The sequence below is a fragment of the Rhea americana genome, unplaced genomic scaffold (assembly GCF_003343005.1).
Source record: "Rhea americana isolate MKP2758 unplaced genomic scaffold, rheAme1 scaffold_60, whole genome shotgun sequence".
NCBI lineage: Eukaryota > Metazoa > Chordata > Aves > Rheiformes > Rheidae > Rhea > Rhea americana.
The window spans coordinates 3,234,849-3,252,014 of NW_028186757.1; the positions used below are offsets into that span (position 1 = coordinate 3,234,849).

At 34.0% G+C, this 17,166-nt stretch overlaps 1 protein-coding gene across 2 annotated transcripts in view; it reads left to right on the forward strand.

Annotated features, from left to right (window-relative positions):
- Positions 1–17,166, forward strand: part of FSTL5 (follistatin like 5) — a 305,635-nt gene that overhangs the window by 40,055 nt on the left and 248,414 nt on the right. For both annotated transcript variants that reach the window (XM_085319846.1, XM_085319848.1), the window contains exon 3: positions 8,059–8,092. In XM_085319846.1, coding sequence (XP_085175972.1) covers positions 8,059–8,092 — 34 coding nt within the window. The remainder of the gene's footprint in view (positions 1–8,058; positions 8,093–17,166) is intronic.

Sequence of the window (17,166 nt, forward strand, 5' to 3'; positions counted from 1 at the left end):
ATATTACAACTTAGATCTATTTCCCTCTTCTTTGTCTGTTCAAATCTGGAGTGTCCTCAGATAATTCCAAAATAAAAATAAATGCTGAATGTTTTTGTTGCTTATATAAAGAGATAGGTATGCTCATTTATAGCATCAGCTTTCCTGTGTTATCTCACTTTTTTTTGGTAGTTTAAAAGAAAAAATCTGCTGCTGTCCATATAGGGAAATGTAGTTCTACATTGAACACTTAAAATTTAATGTGAAATGTGCAGTAATATTACACATTTYTATAATCACCTTTCATGAAATGTTAATAGCTCTTCCTACTTAGCTAAGCATCATTGTAGCCTGGATTTGATGACACAAATAACATTTTTGCTCTCTTCAGTATAGGAACTGATATTTTGGTGGTAGTGGTAGTATTCTATGTACTTTTCAATGTATACCTCGTCTACTACTTAAACCATGCATTAATTATTTTAGTGATTAAAGCATTAAGGAAGATTGTTCCTTAAAGTCAGTTTTTTTTTCCCTCTCCTGTTTAAGTAACAAAATTTGGAACACAGGCCCTTTTCCGCCTCAGTAAAAGAGAGACTCTTTGTCCTTTGTTCACTGCTGCGTTGGGCCTGTAGAGTGAATCTTCAGGAGTACTCTTGGACCAGATCTAGATTGGAAATAAAACGACAATAGGAAAGTACTTTATGATCCTACTAAAAACCAATGATTTAGTGAAATGAGGATCCTTGAATTTAAAGATGAGATAAAAATTGAAACTACTTCTCAGCTTCTCTTCAGCTACAGTACTAATCGGGGCATATGGGCCTAATTCCATCGAGGGTGCTTAGTTCCCTTGGGAGCTATTTGCAGCCTGCTGCACGTAGGTGTTTTAACGTTAGGCAGCAGTTTTAGGAAATGGGTCCCCATGTATCATTCACAATTCTGCACGTGGAAGCTCAGCAGAGGAACTTTTGTTTTTAAGATACACTTCTTTCTCATGTCTTCTTTTTCAGAAAGAAGTATTACTTGTAGAATATAATCAGGTTTCCAGAAATCTGTTTGGTCTGTATAATGTTACTGTGAYATTAGCTTGCAGTTACTTCAATGCAGTTGACACTGAAGAAAGTTAGGACTCAGCCTGTGACTTTAGCCCTGAACGATTATTCCATTTCAACCACCAAGTTTCTGTCTCTGTCTTACATGGGCCAAGGCTGACATTAAGAGTAGTATATGCGTTACCAGCACATCTGGGAGATTTGCTTTAAGACAGTCAGATGTGTCTAAATGGGGGAAAAAAATGTGGATTAACTTTAGTRTGGAACTTCTGTGAATGGAAAGTGGACAGGAGAAAGTGCATGGTATGTAGAAGCCTGACCTGGAGATAACTTTCTTTGAAACCACATAGGCATAGACAATATGATTTGGGACTCGTACGTATCTTAATTTCTTCTCTGCTTCCTCTTTGCTTTAGGGGGTTGTAACTTGCCTCATGCAAAGGAGAACAACTGTCTCATGCTTCTGTTTCTGAGACTGCCAGGATGTAGACCTCTTCGCATTCTTCAGGGATCTAGGTCAGCAAACCAAACTGCTAGATTTCACAGGTCTCTCCACCTGTGTGTAGTTGATATGTGTGTGTATATATTATCACATACATGTATCAACTATATATATACACACATAGATACACACATATATAAAATATACATACATGTATGTATATATGTTTTTTTATATATATAAAAAACCAACTCTTTCATTCCTGCCTAGTCTTTCCAAATACTTTTGGGTAAAAATAATTTTGAGTACAAATTGTAGTGCAGTTGATGTGAGTTTGTGATGAGGTCTGAGTCTGTAAACTTCATGAAACACAAATGTTTAGCATAATGTCATCGGTCAAATTTATTCTCAAAACAAATTACGAAATTGTTATGTGGTGCTCTTGATCTCTACTAGCTGTGACTGTACTATTATTTCATCCATAAATAAAAAAAAATGTACATACATAATCCAGCTCTTTCAATTAAAGTCATTATATTGTTATAAGCTATTATGTTGTTGTTCAACTACCTTAGCTTGTATATTTTTTTAACATCATAGTAGGAATATATTATCTTGGTATCTCTCACTGAAATATTATCTTTAATAGCAACTATTCCTCATAACCCATAAAAAAATTTAATATATAGTAACAATGTACCTTCATTGCAAAATGCAGAAGGAACGTTAAATGTAATGAACACAAGTAATTTTCTGCATCTTAACTACATTATATGGTATGATTGATGATAGATTTTCATTGTAAAATGTTAATCAAGCAAATAAGTTGAGYCCCTCTTCCAGCACAATTTCTTTAATTAGTGGTTTGCTTATTAAATTATTTTAATTTGTTCACTTATGAAGGACAATCTAAAGTATGTTTTAGACTAATTAGTACTTTGTTTATTTTAAGAATATTATTAATTCAGCAGTTACTTTTTAAATACAACCAATATGTTCAATAACAATTTGCCTTAGAGTTTTGCAAGAAAGAAATACGGCTCTTCATCACTAGTCTATTCTAGCAGACAGATGTCTAGAATCCAGACAGATGAGCGAGACTCTGGATGCAGGAAGTATGCATTTGGTTTTTAAGAACACACAATTAATTGGAAGTCAATATGCTTCTACAAGTAACCTCTAAATAGTTTATAAATACCAACTGTGCTTTGTCTGGAAAGGGAAAAACAGCAACATGAAAGCTAATAGCATGCGCAAAATCACATTTCAGTGGGGCTAAGAAATTAAGTCTACTGTTCCTAAAATGCCCTGGTGAATTTTAGTCCAAGGTTATTATCTACCTGTACAGATCAGTTCTGTACTTTTTATTTTAATTAATATCTGTATGTATCTTTGAGAGTCCATTTGACCATCCAGTTCAACTCTCCTTGTTGCCAATAGGAAGCCTTTTTCCTAAATAAAATTTGGAATCACATCCAAATTACTTATCAAATGTGTCACAGCTGACACAAACAACAATATTGTCAGAATGTTTTTAAGAGAAATGGATGTTATTTGTACATTTAGACAAAGAGAAAAGAGCATGAAAAAGKGAGCTTTTTACATTGCAAAAGCATTTCTGGGTATTTAAATCAATTTCTGTACAACGTGGGGTCTGAGATATACTGCAAGTAGCTTATAACTCGTGATTTACCAGAATAGCAATTTGTATGGTCAGCCACCCATAGTCTYTTCTAGTTCACAAACACAGTGGAAAATTTGACATTTTCTCCACTTTTATTAGCTGTGCTTTGAAAAGTTTGTGCTGAATGCAGTCTGTTGGACACACAAGGCTTCTTCACAGTTCCATGTGTTCTGCACTGATACATTTCATGAGACTGATGCAACAGAAAATGATGCAAAGCCATGCAGCTTGTCTGATTAATTGGGCTGGAGAGTATTAGATTCAAAACCGTTTGGGTACACTGATGCACATCAAAAATCCTAGGATGCAGAATGATTTGTTCTGCTTACAGATGACTTATAGCAATGGRTAATAATATAACATTGTGGTTCAAATAATCTCTTTAAACTGTACATATACATGTATATATCATAGGAGTAAATATTTCTTTGGTTGCTAACAAGTGAGATGAAAATGTTTTGCTTATATATAAAGTTTTGCTTATATAAAAACATATATGTGATATATAATGATACATATATATCACAATGCAACAGGGCAGTAGAATAGCATAAGTGTGTGTGATAGCAGCTCTATTAACTCTTCCGTACTTCACTGCTTTTACAAACTTAGTGTGATAATACAACAATACTTGCARACTTACATTTATTTGCTAATGGAATATGTCTGGAAATGTCTCTTCAGGACARCTTCAGAGCCCTAGTGTACTGTACAAATGCAAATTGAAACATGTCTGACAATTTCTATTTCCCTGAACATCTAAACTTAATTTTGCTAAGTTATAAGCACCTATAACATTTTCTAACTAACCTAAGTTATTGCTGCTCTGTGTTTTTTCTACCTAAGTTAGTCCTCATACTTGTATCTTTTAATAAGTTACAAGATATCTTTTACCTGGATTCAGGTAAGGAGGACTGTACTTATGCACCTTCAATACAGGTTTATTTTCTATATTTTAAACTCTGTTTTAATTTGAAAAATCTAATATTAGAGCAGGTTTCTACTAGCCAGGTGAATTTCACAATTCAGAGGTGCTGTGCACAAATAAATGGACAGTCCTGAAATAACGAGGGGCTTGCTCTTTTTTTTCTTTTTTCTTTTCTTTCTTTTTTYGTGGTACAAGGTGTATTGTGCAGAGGGTAGTATGTGATCTGCTAGCAAAGGTTTTCTTAAGTTCATTGGTAGCTTAACACTAAAATTCATAGCCTTTTGAGAAAAGTAAGAGCCATTTTCAGTTAAAATTTAAGTAGTTAAAATAAAGATATTTCCAGCTAAAGCTTTCTTTCTTTAAACTTCTCTTTATGGGAGCACTGAAATCTGAACATGGTTCAAAAATTCTAAYTTTTATGATTTTAAAATTTCATTTGAGTCATTTTCCTCCCCCTCCCAACTTGTTATACTCTTTCTTCCCCCAAAAAGGCTTTGCTTTTCCTTTTTTAGWGTTTCTAGTCTTCTCCCTTGAAACTAAGATTTGTGTTCTTAARATTTCTTTTCTGCGAGGCTGCTCCGATTTAGTAATCGATGCTTGGATTGAGTCTTCAGAATCTACTTGTTGTACTCTGAGCCGCAGACAGAGTCTGTAACCTTGAAGCTTTGTCAGAAAAATTTCCATTCTAATTGCAAGCGAAAGNGGGGAGAGAAGAGGGGGAAAAATGACTATTGAGCTTTGTGGGACTACACAGTTTTCACTGGGCCCTGAGCCTACGAATTGCAGTATCTGAATTGTAGCGTAACTTGGRTACAGATTTGCTCTAAAGCTTGCTTTTATTTATTTATTTTAAGAAGAGCTGGCTTAAAATGAATAAGGTTCCATTGAGTTTAAACTGGCTTGATAGAGCAAAGTCWAAGTTTTGTCCTCTGACCTCTGAAGAGGTATAAAATGAATATGAGAACAAATTMTTCTTTGTGAAGACCAAAAGAAAGTACTGTTTAGATCTTCTGAAGCAAATGCTGACTGTACTTGAAAAAGAAATGTCAAAGGAATTAAGCAATGCTGAAACTAATGTGGCATGAGAATTAGAACTTTAGATTTGCTTTGCAATTTAACCTATCATATAGTATCTTATATTTCAGAAAATACTTGTAATTAGGAAACACTCTGCATCTATGTGAAAATGCTTTATAACCTAGTATACCATATGTTATTGACAGTAAAGGCAGAATTACATTTTCAAATTTGTGATTGTTTTTTTCTTAGTCTGTTTAACACAGTTAAGTAGAATTTTGAAAGTGTACTTTCCAGATGGCTACAGCTTTGGCATACTTTTTGAATCAATAGGAAAAAAAAATCATTGACTTTCCCTATAACCTCATGTTACAAATGTAATAACATAAACAGTGTGTCACTGGCCATATTATTCTACAAAATGAGAAACAYTTAAAACAATTTTTTAGTTTTCTGTAGACTAGATGGCCTTGTATTAAGTTAATGGTAGCTAACCAGTTCTATGTATCTGTGATTTATAAAATACTTCTACTGCTTTCACCAGTTTCAAAGCTACTTAGAGTTTAAGCARCTAGGCGAGTTTACAGAGTTAGCTTCAGGTGATGTTTTTCCATGCAACTCATGCAAAAGTTGGTAATAGCTCTTATAAAATTATTTGCTTGATAACCAGAAAAAATRCTATTAAAATGGTGCTGTGCAGTCTGGGAAGATGTGCGTATGGATGCAGACGCTTGGTTCTTTGCCTAGATTTATGTGGGCATTCTGTGTATATTTAAGACTAAACAAAGCTGGTAGGAGCACCRTCATAACAAATCTTTGGTATTTATAGATCAATTGAAATAGTGTAATTAGTCCTGCATTGTAATCTATTGATTTACTTTGTTACCAGTAAGTTATAGAACCCTCAAGATACCACTTAGTTTTATTTTTGCTTTTGTTGCAACTTTTAAATAAGTTATCTGTTTTCCTTTTTCTGTTCAAATACTCAAAATCAAGATATTTTGTAAAGGAAACAGGCTTTCAGAAGTATTTTGTTAAGCCTACTCCCTATGCCGTTCTGCTGGCATAAGCTCATAAAGAAGAAACTGTTTGAAGAATACCTCACAGTAGACAAAACAGCATTTCTTTTGAAGGACTGTTGTCTAAAATCAGAGTTTGAAATCTTGGGGACAGCTTGCTGCCATGAGTAAATTCTCACAGGATTTTCTCATGTCATTGAAGACAACTAGCTCAGTATATATTCAATGCTGAGTATCATTATGCAGCAAATCTTGTTTACTATGTTCTTTCTTTTGGGAATGCTTAATGAATATATATGCAATTCTGTACAAGGAATAAGGAATTCTGTACTAAGGAATATTGCTTGAGTTACATATTTTCAAACTCTTATATTACATGGACTTCAGCATTTCTGAAGAAATAGCTTGTCAGAAAATCAAATATGCCTAAAAYTGAAATTAAAACTCAAAACTTGCTGGCTCTCTGGAAGTCTTCTGTTTCTTCTTAGCAGCATCAGCATCTCTCTTGCCTTGTTTCTTTATTTCTTAATAATGAGCTGTTAATACTAACCATAGAATTTGGACTCTTCAGTAAAAACTGACAAATTGCTATAATGTTTTAGATATGGAARGTGGACCATTTAAGAGGCTTCCAGTTTAAAAATTAAGTTTCTATGTTTATAATTTTCAGATGGATTCTCATTCAATATTTTTTTTTTAGCTTATGACAAAAGTGATACGACTGGGAAAATGTTTTAATAATGTCAGTTCAAACAAAAAATCACTTCAGCAGCACTCATATTTCATTGTTCATAAACTGTTGTAAGAATTGTTCAAGTAAAATTACATATGGTAAAAAGGTTTCTGAGCAATTATCAGAAYGCATTTATAGCAAACATGAGGCTGGAAATGCTTGTGGGTTTTGAGCAAAATATTGTTTCAACTTCATATTTTAGCTCAGAATATTAAAAGGAGAAATTTCAGCCACTTGCAAAYTTTTCATGATATCTTGAGCTAATACCTTTGAAACAAAGGTTTTCCTATAAATGACTTTTGATGTCTTGTTGCTTCATTAATTTAATGGCAATATCAGTCAATGCATTTAGAATGCAGGTAAAGCAAACTGAGAACAGCATTCTGATAATGTTTTCAGGTTGTTTTGTTTTTAAGGTATAATAATAATCCAAAGTGAGGAATTACTATGTGGATGACAGTGCTATATTGGAGGTTACATGGTGTATGGCCAAGGGGATCACAGAGGAAGAACTTAGAAATGTGTCACACTGCTGTCAAAAGAGACAYGTTACTTGGAAATACGTTAATGTATGTTGTATATCACTGCTGTGGTTATAAGATGAGGTGTTAAAAATCTCTAGTTCTAGAAAGTTCTGWATCAGGGTATTGGAATGCTTTTGGCAACAAACTTAGAAAGATCAAAAAAGACTGAAAGATAAGTGAAAAGAAGTTTAAAAAAAAAAATCTTTAAAGCAAATGAAAGTAGTCTTTTCTGTAGTAAAACAACTTCAACCTGTTTTCATCGACTGCAATAACTAATTTTTAATGTTTACTGGGATGCAGGTGAGCTGGAAAAAAAAAATAGAAGGGGGGGGGGGAAATCTGCTTGTAGCTGAGGAGATCTCAGCTAAGTTTGTTCTGGGATAAAGCTTTGTAGTGCTGCAGGTAGTTAAACTGTGCTCCAGCAATGAAAAGTTTCAGGAATCCCCACGTAGTATCACGGAATAATTCAGGCTGGCAGGGGCCTCTGGGGTGAGCACGCCGGGGAGCTTAAACTCGGGCTAGAGAGGGATCCTTCTGCAGCAGGCAGATGATACCTGCTCGGTGCAGGAAGCAGGAGGAACTAGACTAAGTTGCTTTTGGATTTCTGCATCCATGCTCTCCATATGGTAATTATCACTGTAAATAATATTTTTTTCTATTTTTTTTTTTAATTGCAGCAAGAAAAGAGTCAGGAAGGTTCAAGAAATAAAGGTAAGTGCTAACTATTTTCAAAATGTAGAGATTCCTGTAACTGATGCATATCTAACACCTACGGTTGGTTAAATTGTCCAGCCACATTGTTTACTGAGTGTTGCGGTATTTGAAAAGACTAATACATACCCAGGGAAAAGGGAAGGGGAAGGAAATATAGAAAATACAGTAGAGTTACTGTCTTTGCTTGAGATGAACAAGGCTGRCTGCTGCAGTATGGATGGGATGGGCTGCATGGCTTCGCACTAACTTTGTGAATTAGCTATGAGTGTTTATTAATGAAGCATCAGTGCAGTCACCCTAGGTTTTTCCCTTTCCATTCAGGAAATCCACAATTGGATATGATTCCAATTTATTTGCAAATTAATCATGTCCTAAGTAGGCTTTCTTGAAAAATAGCTGTCATTGTGTTTTTACGCATACAAATTTTYATATTTTCACAGTACCTTACTCTCTGCCATTGGCAAACACTACCTGAAATAAAATATCCAGGTTAAAATACAGCTCTGTATCAAGGAAACYAAAAGAATCCAGAATCCCAAATTGTAGATTTTTGTCTGTCTTTCCAGCAAAARGCCCAAACCTTTGTTGAAGATTTGCCAAGAAAGCAGTGAAAGGTGACATTGCAAATACAACGGGTGCAGAGATTGTTGCCTTGATACAATAGATGCTTACRGAAGTAGACTATGGTGGAAAACAGGGAAAAAAAAAGGAAAACAAAGGCAGATGAGGGGAGGAAAGAATGTCAGTCAAAGTTAAAAAAGAGGAGGAATTAACCTAAATGAGAAGCTAGCCTGTATCTTTTGTATTGCTTTGGGAAGCAGTGCTTAATTATATCATCTGCACTGGCTGTTCTTGATTCACTTATGTATCACATTAATCTCAATTTCCRTGCTTTCCCTTGCACTATGGCTACATGGGCATGTAAAGATAAGCTAAATCTGAAGTTTGGGTGGAATTATGTTAGTGCAATGAAGTTGTTCACGATGATATGATAATTTGTGGCATGTGAAAGCCCTTAGACCTTCATTTAAAGAGTGTGTTTACATAAMAAGATAAACAAAGAAAACATTCAATTTCACTCAGTTTGTGATTTACAACTTTGTTTTCTCTTGAAGTTTTAGGGTTTTTTTTTTCCTCAGGTAATGTAATATAAAGTTGAATCATCTAGAGATTTAGTGTGTGTGTACCTGTGATGTAGTGTTCAAACACCATACCTTATGATGTAGTACAAATTATGAGTGTGAAAACTGTTTAGATTACAGAAATCAGGTATTTGTGAATAATTTTAGATAAATTGAAGACTTAAAGCCTTTTTCTACAAGGAAAGATACTGAAATTTTGTTCTTTTTAAAAATCTAAATGATCTCAAAGTTATGTTTTGGTGCTTGACATTTTTTTTCCTCCCTGTTGTCAGGTGCTCAGTCACTATGCAGTGAGGAACAATTAAATGCAGAAGCAAAATAATGAGCTAGTTAGGAGTGTGCATTGTGTTCATTAGCTGTTAGTTTARCTAACTAATCAAAGAAATAATTTTCAAACGCTTACAAAATATTGCTCACAACTACAGCCAAAAGCAAAATGTCAAGCCCTACTTGAAGGGAGATAGCCATTAGCTCCAAACACGTGGTGAAATTGGTGCTCAGCTGCACAGAATTGCTGTAGTTATCCATAACATCTCTAGAGGAAATCTTTACTCTACTGAATTTTCTAAATACTCTGCATGTCTCTAAGATGACAATTCAGCTCGAAGATTTCAGTGGYTTGAAAGAATATTCAAGCATAGGGCAGGCTTTGAGAAAACGATGCCRCTTTTCTACATATGCAGACATACTTACAGTTAGTTGCTGAATTTTTTAGGGAGGAATTTCTCTTTTTGTATTCTTTAAATTTCTTCTTTGTCATTGTAATGTTTCAGAAAGTATTGATATTTTATTAGTTATTGTATGTAAGATATTATACTTCTGCTGAAATACCAGATAGATTGGATCAAATAATGCTAAGTTAATGTTTTTGTATAAATATTCCTGCATTGTCAGTGATCCTCCACCCTTTATAAGCAGCATCTGAAAGCCTTGAGTTCTGTTTATGTTCTTGTGAGAGAAGTAAATTATACCCAAGTTCTCAGGGCAGAATTTTAACAATATTCCTTACACCCAGTGCATATGATGCTACCATATATAGTGTATATTTTCCTATCTGTTACTGACACTGTGGTTGGCAGTAGAAATCACTTATAGAAGCCAATATTCAAATACACCCCATTTTGCACTAATCCTATCTCTCTGATTTGTGATTTTCTTTCTTGTTTCATTTAATGGAGAACAGAACTGCACAAACACTGTTTAAGCAAAAAAAAAAAAAAGCTTTTATGTAAGTTTTTATGTATTTGCAAACTTCTTGATACTTCTGAGAACTTTCCTGAATCAGAATGATTCACTAGTACACAATACAAATGAGATGAGCTGCATAACATAGGTTTTCTATTTAATAGTGAACACATTTAAACATAACGACAGCAAAATAAGGTGCYAAAGTGTGAAAAAGGCTATGTATAACATGTTTTATAGAAAATTTTAAAATACATAAACTATATAAGCATATAAATATATAAATGTAATGGAAGATATTTAATGTGTATTCTTATATGTATATACATGTGCTCATATAGAGATATAGAAGTAACGTGCTGTATAACTTGTTTGGCATTCAAATACCAATTGTTTAAATCATACTTGTTTATTAACATACACTAACTAAACAAATATAATCTAATTACAGATTCAATTCTCCAAAGACACATTTTCAGATCACAAAAATAACAGGGCAAACAATCACTAACTAAAATGTTGGTAAAAGTTACTTGCTGATTTGGAGTCACAGTTTAACCCTCYTCATCTCACTTTCCCAGTGTTATCACCTATGGACAAATGAGCAGCATTTAATTCCAGTTCTACAGAGTATGATAAACTAGACAGTTTCTAATGGAATTGGAAATATGTCCGGGATAGCAGAATTGGTGTTGTATTTAAGCAGCATGAAAAAATTTTGTTCTTAGTTTGTATTTAATTTAGGAGACTGTTAGGTGCTTTTTAATAGGGAACCTTGTAAACTGTGTTAAAGTGGGAAAAGATCATCATTTTGCGAATATTGAACAATGAGATGATACTGTACACAACTCCCTGTTTTGACCATCTACTTTAGCATCTTAAAGAGAAATTAATGAAAAGCATAAACTACTCCATCTGAGATCTAGAAAAAAATGCTTTTCATAGCATTTGTAAATAAAGATATATGCATGTAAGTAAATGAATATTAACTTGTAGTTAACTAAACTAACACCATACACTTTAAAGACTACTATTCAGATTTTTGCAAGGCACTCTTGATCATCTGGACTTTGAGTGTCTTTAACATACAAAACTAAACCAGACAGTATTGACTGACAGCATTTTAATTACAAGCTTAATTTTTCATCCTGTTTGATACTTTTCATTTTATACTCACCTTAATCTGAATGCAAAATCATTGGTGACTCACAGATGAGTTTCAAAAATGTAATTCTTTATTATGAACGTATTGTCAGGCTTTTCAGATGTTATTAACAAACATTGTTCCTTTTATGATCTTTAGCTACTAGAAATAAGGAGGATACTGTACAGGCATCACTTGCATATCTTATGTGTGTTTTGCTCCTTTAAAAAAAACAATAACCCTCATGGCCTTGTTTAGGATTCTAGACTGTCCTTGTAGTCTTTTTCTATACCCAGATAAAAGTAAACAAGAAGGAGGAGTGATAAAAAGTTAGTGCTCAAAATTGAAATAAACTACGGGACAGAATCAGTATGGCCTTAATTCAACAAATGTAATTATTCTTTTTTTTTTTTTTTTTTTGAAGTGACAAATTGTCTTAACATGTTTTGAATGCCAGTGGGTGAGCAAGCTGTTATAGCTACCTTGCAGTATGGCCCTCTTACTCATTTTGGTACTGAACAAGGCTGTATATGCTATGATGTAGAATATATTCTACATCATGAGTCTTATGTCACATTAAAACAATTAACTATGGCAAAAAAAACCCACTTTATTACTGTCTGTAATGCATCAAGTGACTCATACCGTGCCTGTGAGTTTGCAGATTCATACTACTCTAAATTCAAATTATTTCAGAAACTTCAACAGACTTGTAATACAAGTTGATTAGAAAGAACTTCTGTATCTTGCCTCCTGGGTTGAACTGATTAATATTTTGGTACGTTACACTGGTAGAACAACTAGTATCAGAAAAATTTATAGTGTATTAGAGAATATATATAAAATCAGGCAAGTTACTAAATGTTTGTCCCAAGATGTTCTTTATATGAGAATGCAGCTGTTAGATACCTGAACTATAACATTTTCTTCTAATCGTCTTTTCTTTATAGTTATGTTCTGACTTACCTGAATTAGAATACAAATTTATGAGGTAGACTGAGGATTGTCTGATTTCAGTGTCTTAAATACTATTTCCTTTTCTCTGTTCCATTCTCCTTCAAAGCCAACTCAGAGTTACATGTCTCTTGTCAGTTGAGCAATCCCGTTAAAAATGCAGCGCTGTGTTCCACTGGGACAATTCTCCATTCTTTTTCCTTGCCATRCTCCTACAAGGCACCCACAGATGCAATCTTATCAATTTAATGTGGCTGTTATRTTATTAATTGAATGCTAGTAACTTTTTATTCTGCAATGACTTGTTTAAAAAACACACACAACCTCCTCTTTTTTTTTTCCTTCAGTTTCTGAACCAGTTCAGAGTCTGGTTATGAAACACATAATAAAGAAACAAAACTCTTATCCATTAAGATAATTTTAATTTAACTATTAATTGAAAAAAATTTTAAACTACTTGAAATTCATTGTGAGGAAGTAAAATGTGTGGATCAGATACCAGTCCAAATTTAATTGTATAGTAAAAATTTAAATCTTCAGTAAAATCATGGAATCGTGAAGTGTCGTAAAGTATTGATTTTATTTTTGCTTTTCAACCTTTACTATCTTCTCACTTGAGCCAATATAAATCTAGATAATATATTTGATAACAATATAATTACACAGGTTTTGAAAATGCATATTAAAAGTCTATGTTGTACTAAACATCTTTGTGACAAGGTTTCCTTATACAATGTTAAACATAGAATTAATTGAAAAAGTTAGATTCTGTTTTTAAGATCTATCTGTTAAGATAGCACAGTATTTGTAAAGTAACCTAATCAGACTCATTACTAATGTAATGCCATGCAGATGCTGCAGGGATAACTAACTGTTGTCTTGAATGTTATATTCAAACTATTAAATATTGAAATAGTTACTTGATTTAGTCAAGAAAGCAAGTGAAAGCACTTAAGCAGTAATAAGTGAATAGAGCTGGTTCAACTATAAAAGAGAATGTAGAATTACAGCATTTAGCATATTTTGAAATACAGATATATATTCTGTACTACTGAATTATCTGCAGTTTTAGTGTGGTGGCATCTCAGGGTGAACAGTATTCATATGGAATTTCTTGACTGCTGTTGCTTTTCTTATAATGTACTTATTTCAGCTTTTATTTGGATTTTATTTTCAACTTCATGTTGGCTCCAAAGTTTATAGGTCCTCTTCTACTTGGACTAGTTATGTGTACTAAAATGATGATAACCAGGAAACAAAATAACTGAAAGATTTTGTAAAGTTATTATAGGCCACGTAAGAATTACTTAAGTATCATTGTTTTTACATTCAGAATATTGAGACAGGACTAAGTTGTTTTTTCCTAAATGGACATATTCATTATTTCTGCCAATAATCTAAAGCTACTGGAGACATTATGCTTCTTAAATTGTTATGTATACTAGTGATTTTATAATGTACCAGAAGTAGGACTCTCCTGATCTATGAACACACAAACCAACTGCGATAAGGGAGAATGAGTTTAACAGTTGAGCAGGTCTGATCCTCTGTTATATATGAGTACACTAGAAAGGCCAAAACATGAAGATGCTTCAAAACAAGGCTTATGTTTTTAGCATTAAAAAAAAAAAAAAAAAAAAAAAACCCAGAATCTTAACTGGCAAAATATAACCAAAGAAATAAAAGTGTTATCTGGTATAGAGCTATGTATGGGCATTTATTGCATTTGACTTCAAAGTTTATAGACCACTTTGGCAAGAGAGAGATGTGTGTGCATGCACGCACACATACACACATATAAAAATAGTAATAACTGGAAGACATAACCTCAAACAGAAATAGAATAAGTATTTATTACTTACCATATTACCTACTGATTATCTAGAGCTTGTAAATATGCATATTCTGAAAGCTTTAGAGGCATGYGTGTGCCAAAAAGGAAAATTAGAATTTCAAACCCTAATATACCAGAAGATGCTCTTGTTTCAAAAGTAATTATTATTAAATATGCTCAAGAGATGTGTGTTTGTGATGGATGAAGTAGTTCTGTAGGTAAATATAGGAGGCTAAAATTGTGGTCTTGCRACAAGGCCAATATGTAATGCTGCTTTGTGTTGAGATTTGGATTTTGCATGTTGGGTAAAATGTATTAAACTGCCTTCATTTTATCACTGTCTGTCTTTGTTTTTCCTTAGGAGGAAAAACAATGCATGTGGTTGCTGGGTTAGGTTTAGCTCAGTTAGAGCGTGGTGCTGCTAATGCCAAGGTTGTGGGTTCAGTCCCCATATGGGCTACGCTGAGGATTGGACTAGATGATCTCCAGAGGTCCCTTCCAACCTTACCATTCCATGGTTCTATGAGTGGTCCTTGTCCTATGCCCAGGACAGAAAATCAGGTGTTGCAATCTGCACAGGAGGAACTACACACTCTCTCTCCTTTCCTTGGTCATAGCTTACATGTTCATAGGGAATGGTGCGTGCGATGGCCACATAGGATGGATGAATTTAGCTTAAAAAGTAGGGAAGCCAGTTTAGGAGGGATTTCTTGGATCATTTTCTGTCTTTGCCTAGTAGTGCAGGTGCATTATGCATTATTAAAACTCTGCAGGGGCTGATCTTCAGCTATGTAGGAAATAAGAGACCTTGCCARTGAATTTTGCAAAATTAGTTTGAAGGTCTGTAAGCTATTAGAAAACTTTACAAAAGTAATTTTATTTTATTCCATGCACAAGTTTAGACTTCATTGGCTAATTCATTACCCCCAAAATATATTAATTTGTACCCATTCAACAGGTCGGAACATGCAGTCTGTGCCTCTCAGATCTCAAAAAAATGTTTTTTCTTAGATAAGAACCATCAATAAAATACARAATTAGAGATATTACTTTTTTTTCCTGAGAACTTTATTTACATATTTTACTGTTGTTTCAGAACACTTTATTTCTGGAAGAGAAAAAAGCACTAWTTTTTTTGTTTTTATAAGTTAGCACATTGCTTTTGGTGACAAAGGGATTTGTATACAATATAGAGTACAAGCTTTTGTGTCTTGAGTAACGTGTGACTGATCCCATTGGTGTGGTAGTTGCAGTGCATTACAGGATTAAGTTCTACTCACCTCATGGACTGCAGATTGTAGCAAACACTATAAACAGTTTAAAACATTCAAAGATAATATCTCGGGAGGTGGAGGGAATACAGGATGACACCTTGAAGATCACTATAGAGATACCTGCTGATAATGAAATCCATGTATAATGGAGAAAATGTGAAGACAAATAGTATTCCTACTGTGTTTTATTGCATTTCTAGTAGAAAGAAATTCATGTGAGCTTATCTGACTTGGTAGCTTTAGGAATTAGATAGCAGAACGCAACTTCCTTATGGCAGAGAAACTGGCATTTACTCCTTCCCCTGCATGCTCCCCTCTGGGCCCCAGTATAATATTAATGTCACTCAGGATGTCCGAGGGGACAAAACGCTCTCCGTCAAAGGTTCGGGAAAGAGCTCTTCAGCGAGGTGGTCCAGCTGTGCTAACGAGAGGCGCAGTGGTTGCTGCTGCAACCTCATCCCCCCAACTGTCACCTCCATCCAYGTCCTCCTAAAAATGAGTTTTCGTTCCATTAAGTTGATAAATCTTTGAAACGGACACTTGGAACTGCAGTAGAGAGAACATGCTCTACAGTATTCACAGAATTTCCCTCTGTAGCGTCCAAAAACTGCGTTTGAACAGGTACAAATKATAAGAGGTTCAGTACTAGGAGAAAAACCAGGCCTGAATACTTACTGAAACATTGTTTTCTGTTAAGACTCTACTTTAGAAGTTGTACAAAGGATGAATGTAGTGATTTTTATTTATATAAATGTTTTGACTAACAGTCTAAATGTTTTCTTTTTCCATGTAAAATTAGCTCCTCTTTAATTTGAACACTGTTAGAAATATTTCAGAGAGCTTCTTGCACTATTTTGATACTTGCATTTCTGGTGTAGGCTGGAGAGAGGGAATGAAACACAGAACATCTTGTCCTTTTTTTTTTTTTTTTAATTCTAAGTCAACCTATTTTATTCCTTCTTTTATTATTAGAGTTGTCAGTTAATTTCTGTTAACAATTTCATAATCTCCTATATTAACATTCCTTCCTGAGCTTAACACCAGATTGACTTTAAAGAAGAAACATTCTGAAGTATGTGTGGTTTTTTTYCAATTATAGTAGTCTTACTTCACTTTTTTTTTTCTCCTTAAAAAAAAAAAGTCACAAAGCACAGATGACTCATGAAGTAGTTTGAAGTGGCTYTTAAGCACTGAAGACCTAGGCTAAATTCATAAAGAGAATACAGTGCAATGAGAAAGTATACTTTGATTCTGTAAACCCATACTGTAAACATCAGTGCAGTGTTTGTAAGCTGTGCATGTCATGTTTGCCGTGTGTAGGGAATATTCATTTGATTGCACTAACAGTAAAACACTAAGAAGGTAAAATGGGTCATTGTGTGTCAACAGCTGTAAACCTCGGAGCTTTTATGGCTTTGGTGCATTTAGCTGTACTGGTTTGAGYTGTTACTACCCACCTCTTCTTTGCACCCTGCTCCTTTTGTGGAAGGTCTTTATTTTTGTAACAAAGAACAAAAATATGATTTATATCCTCAGTG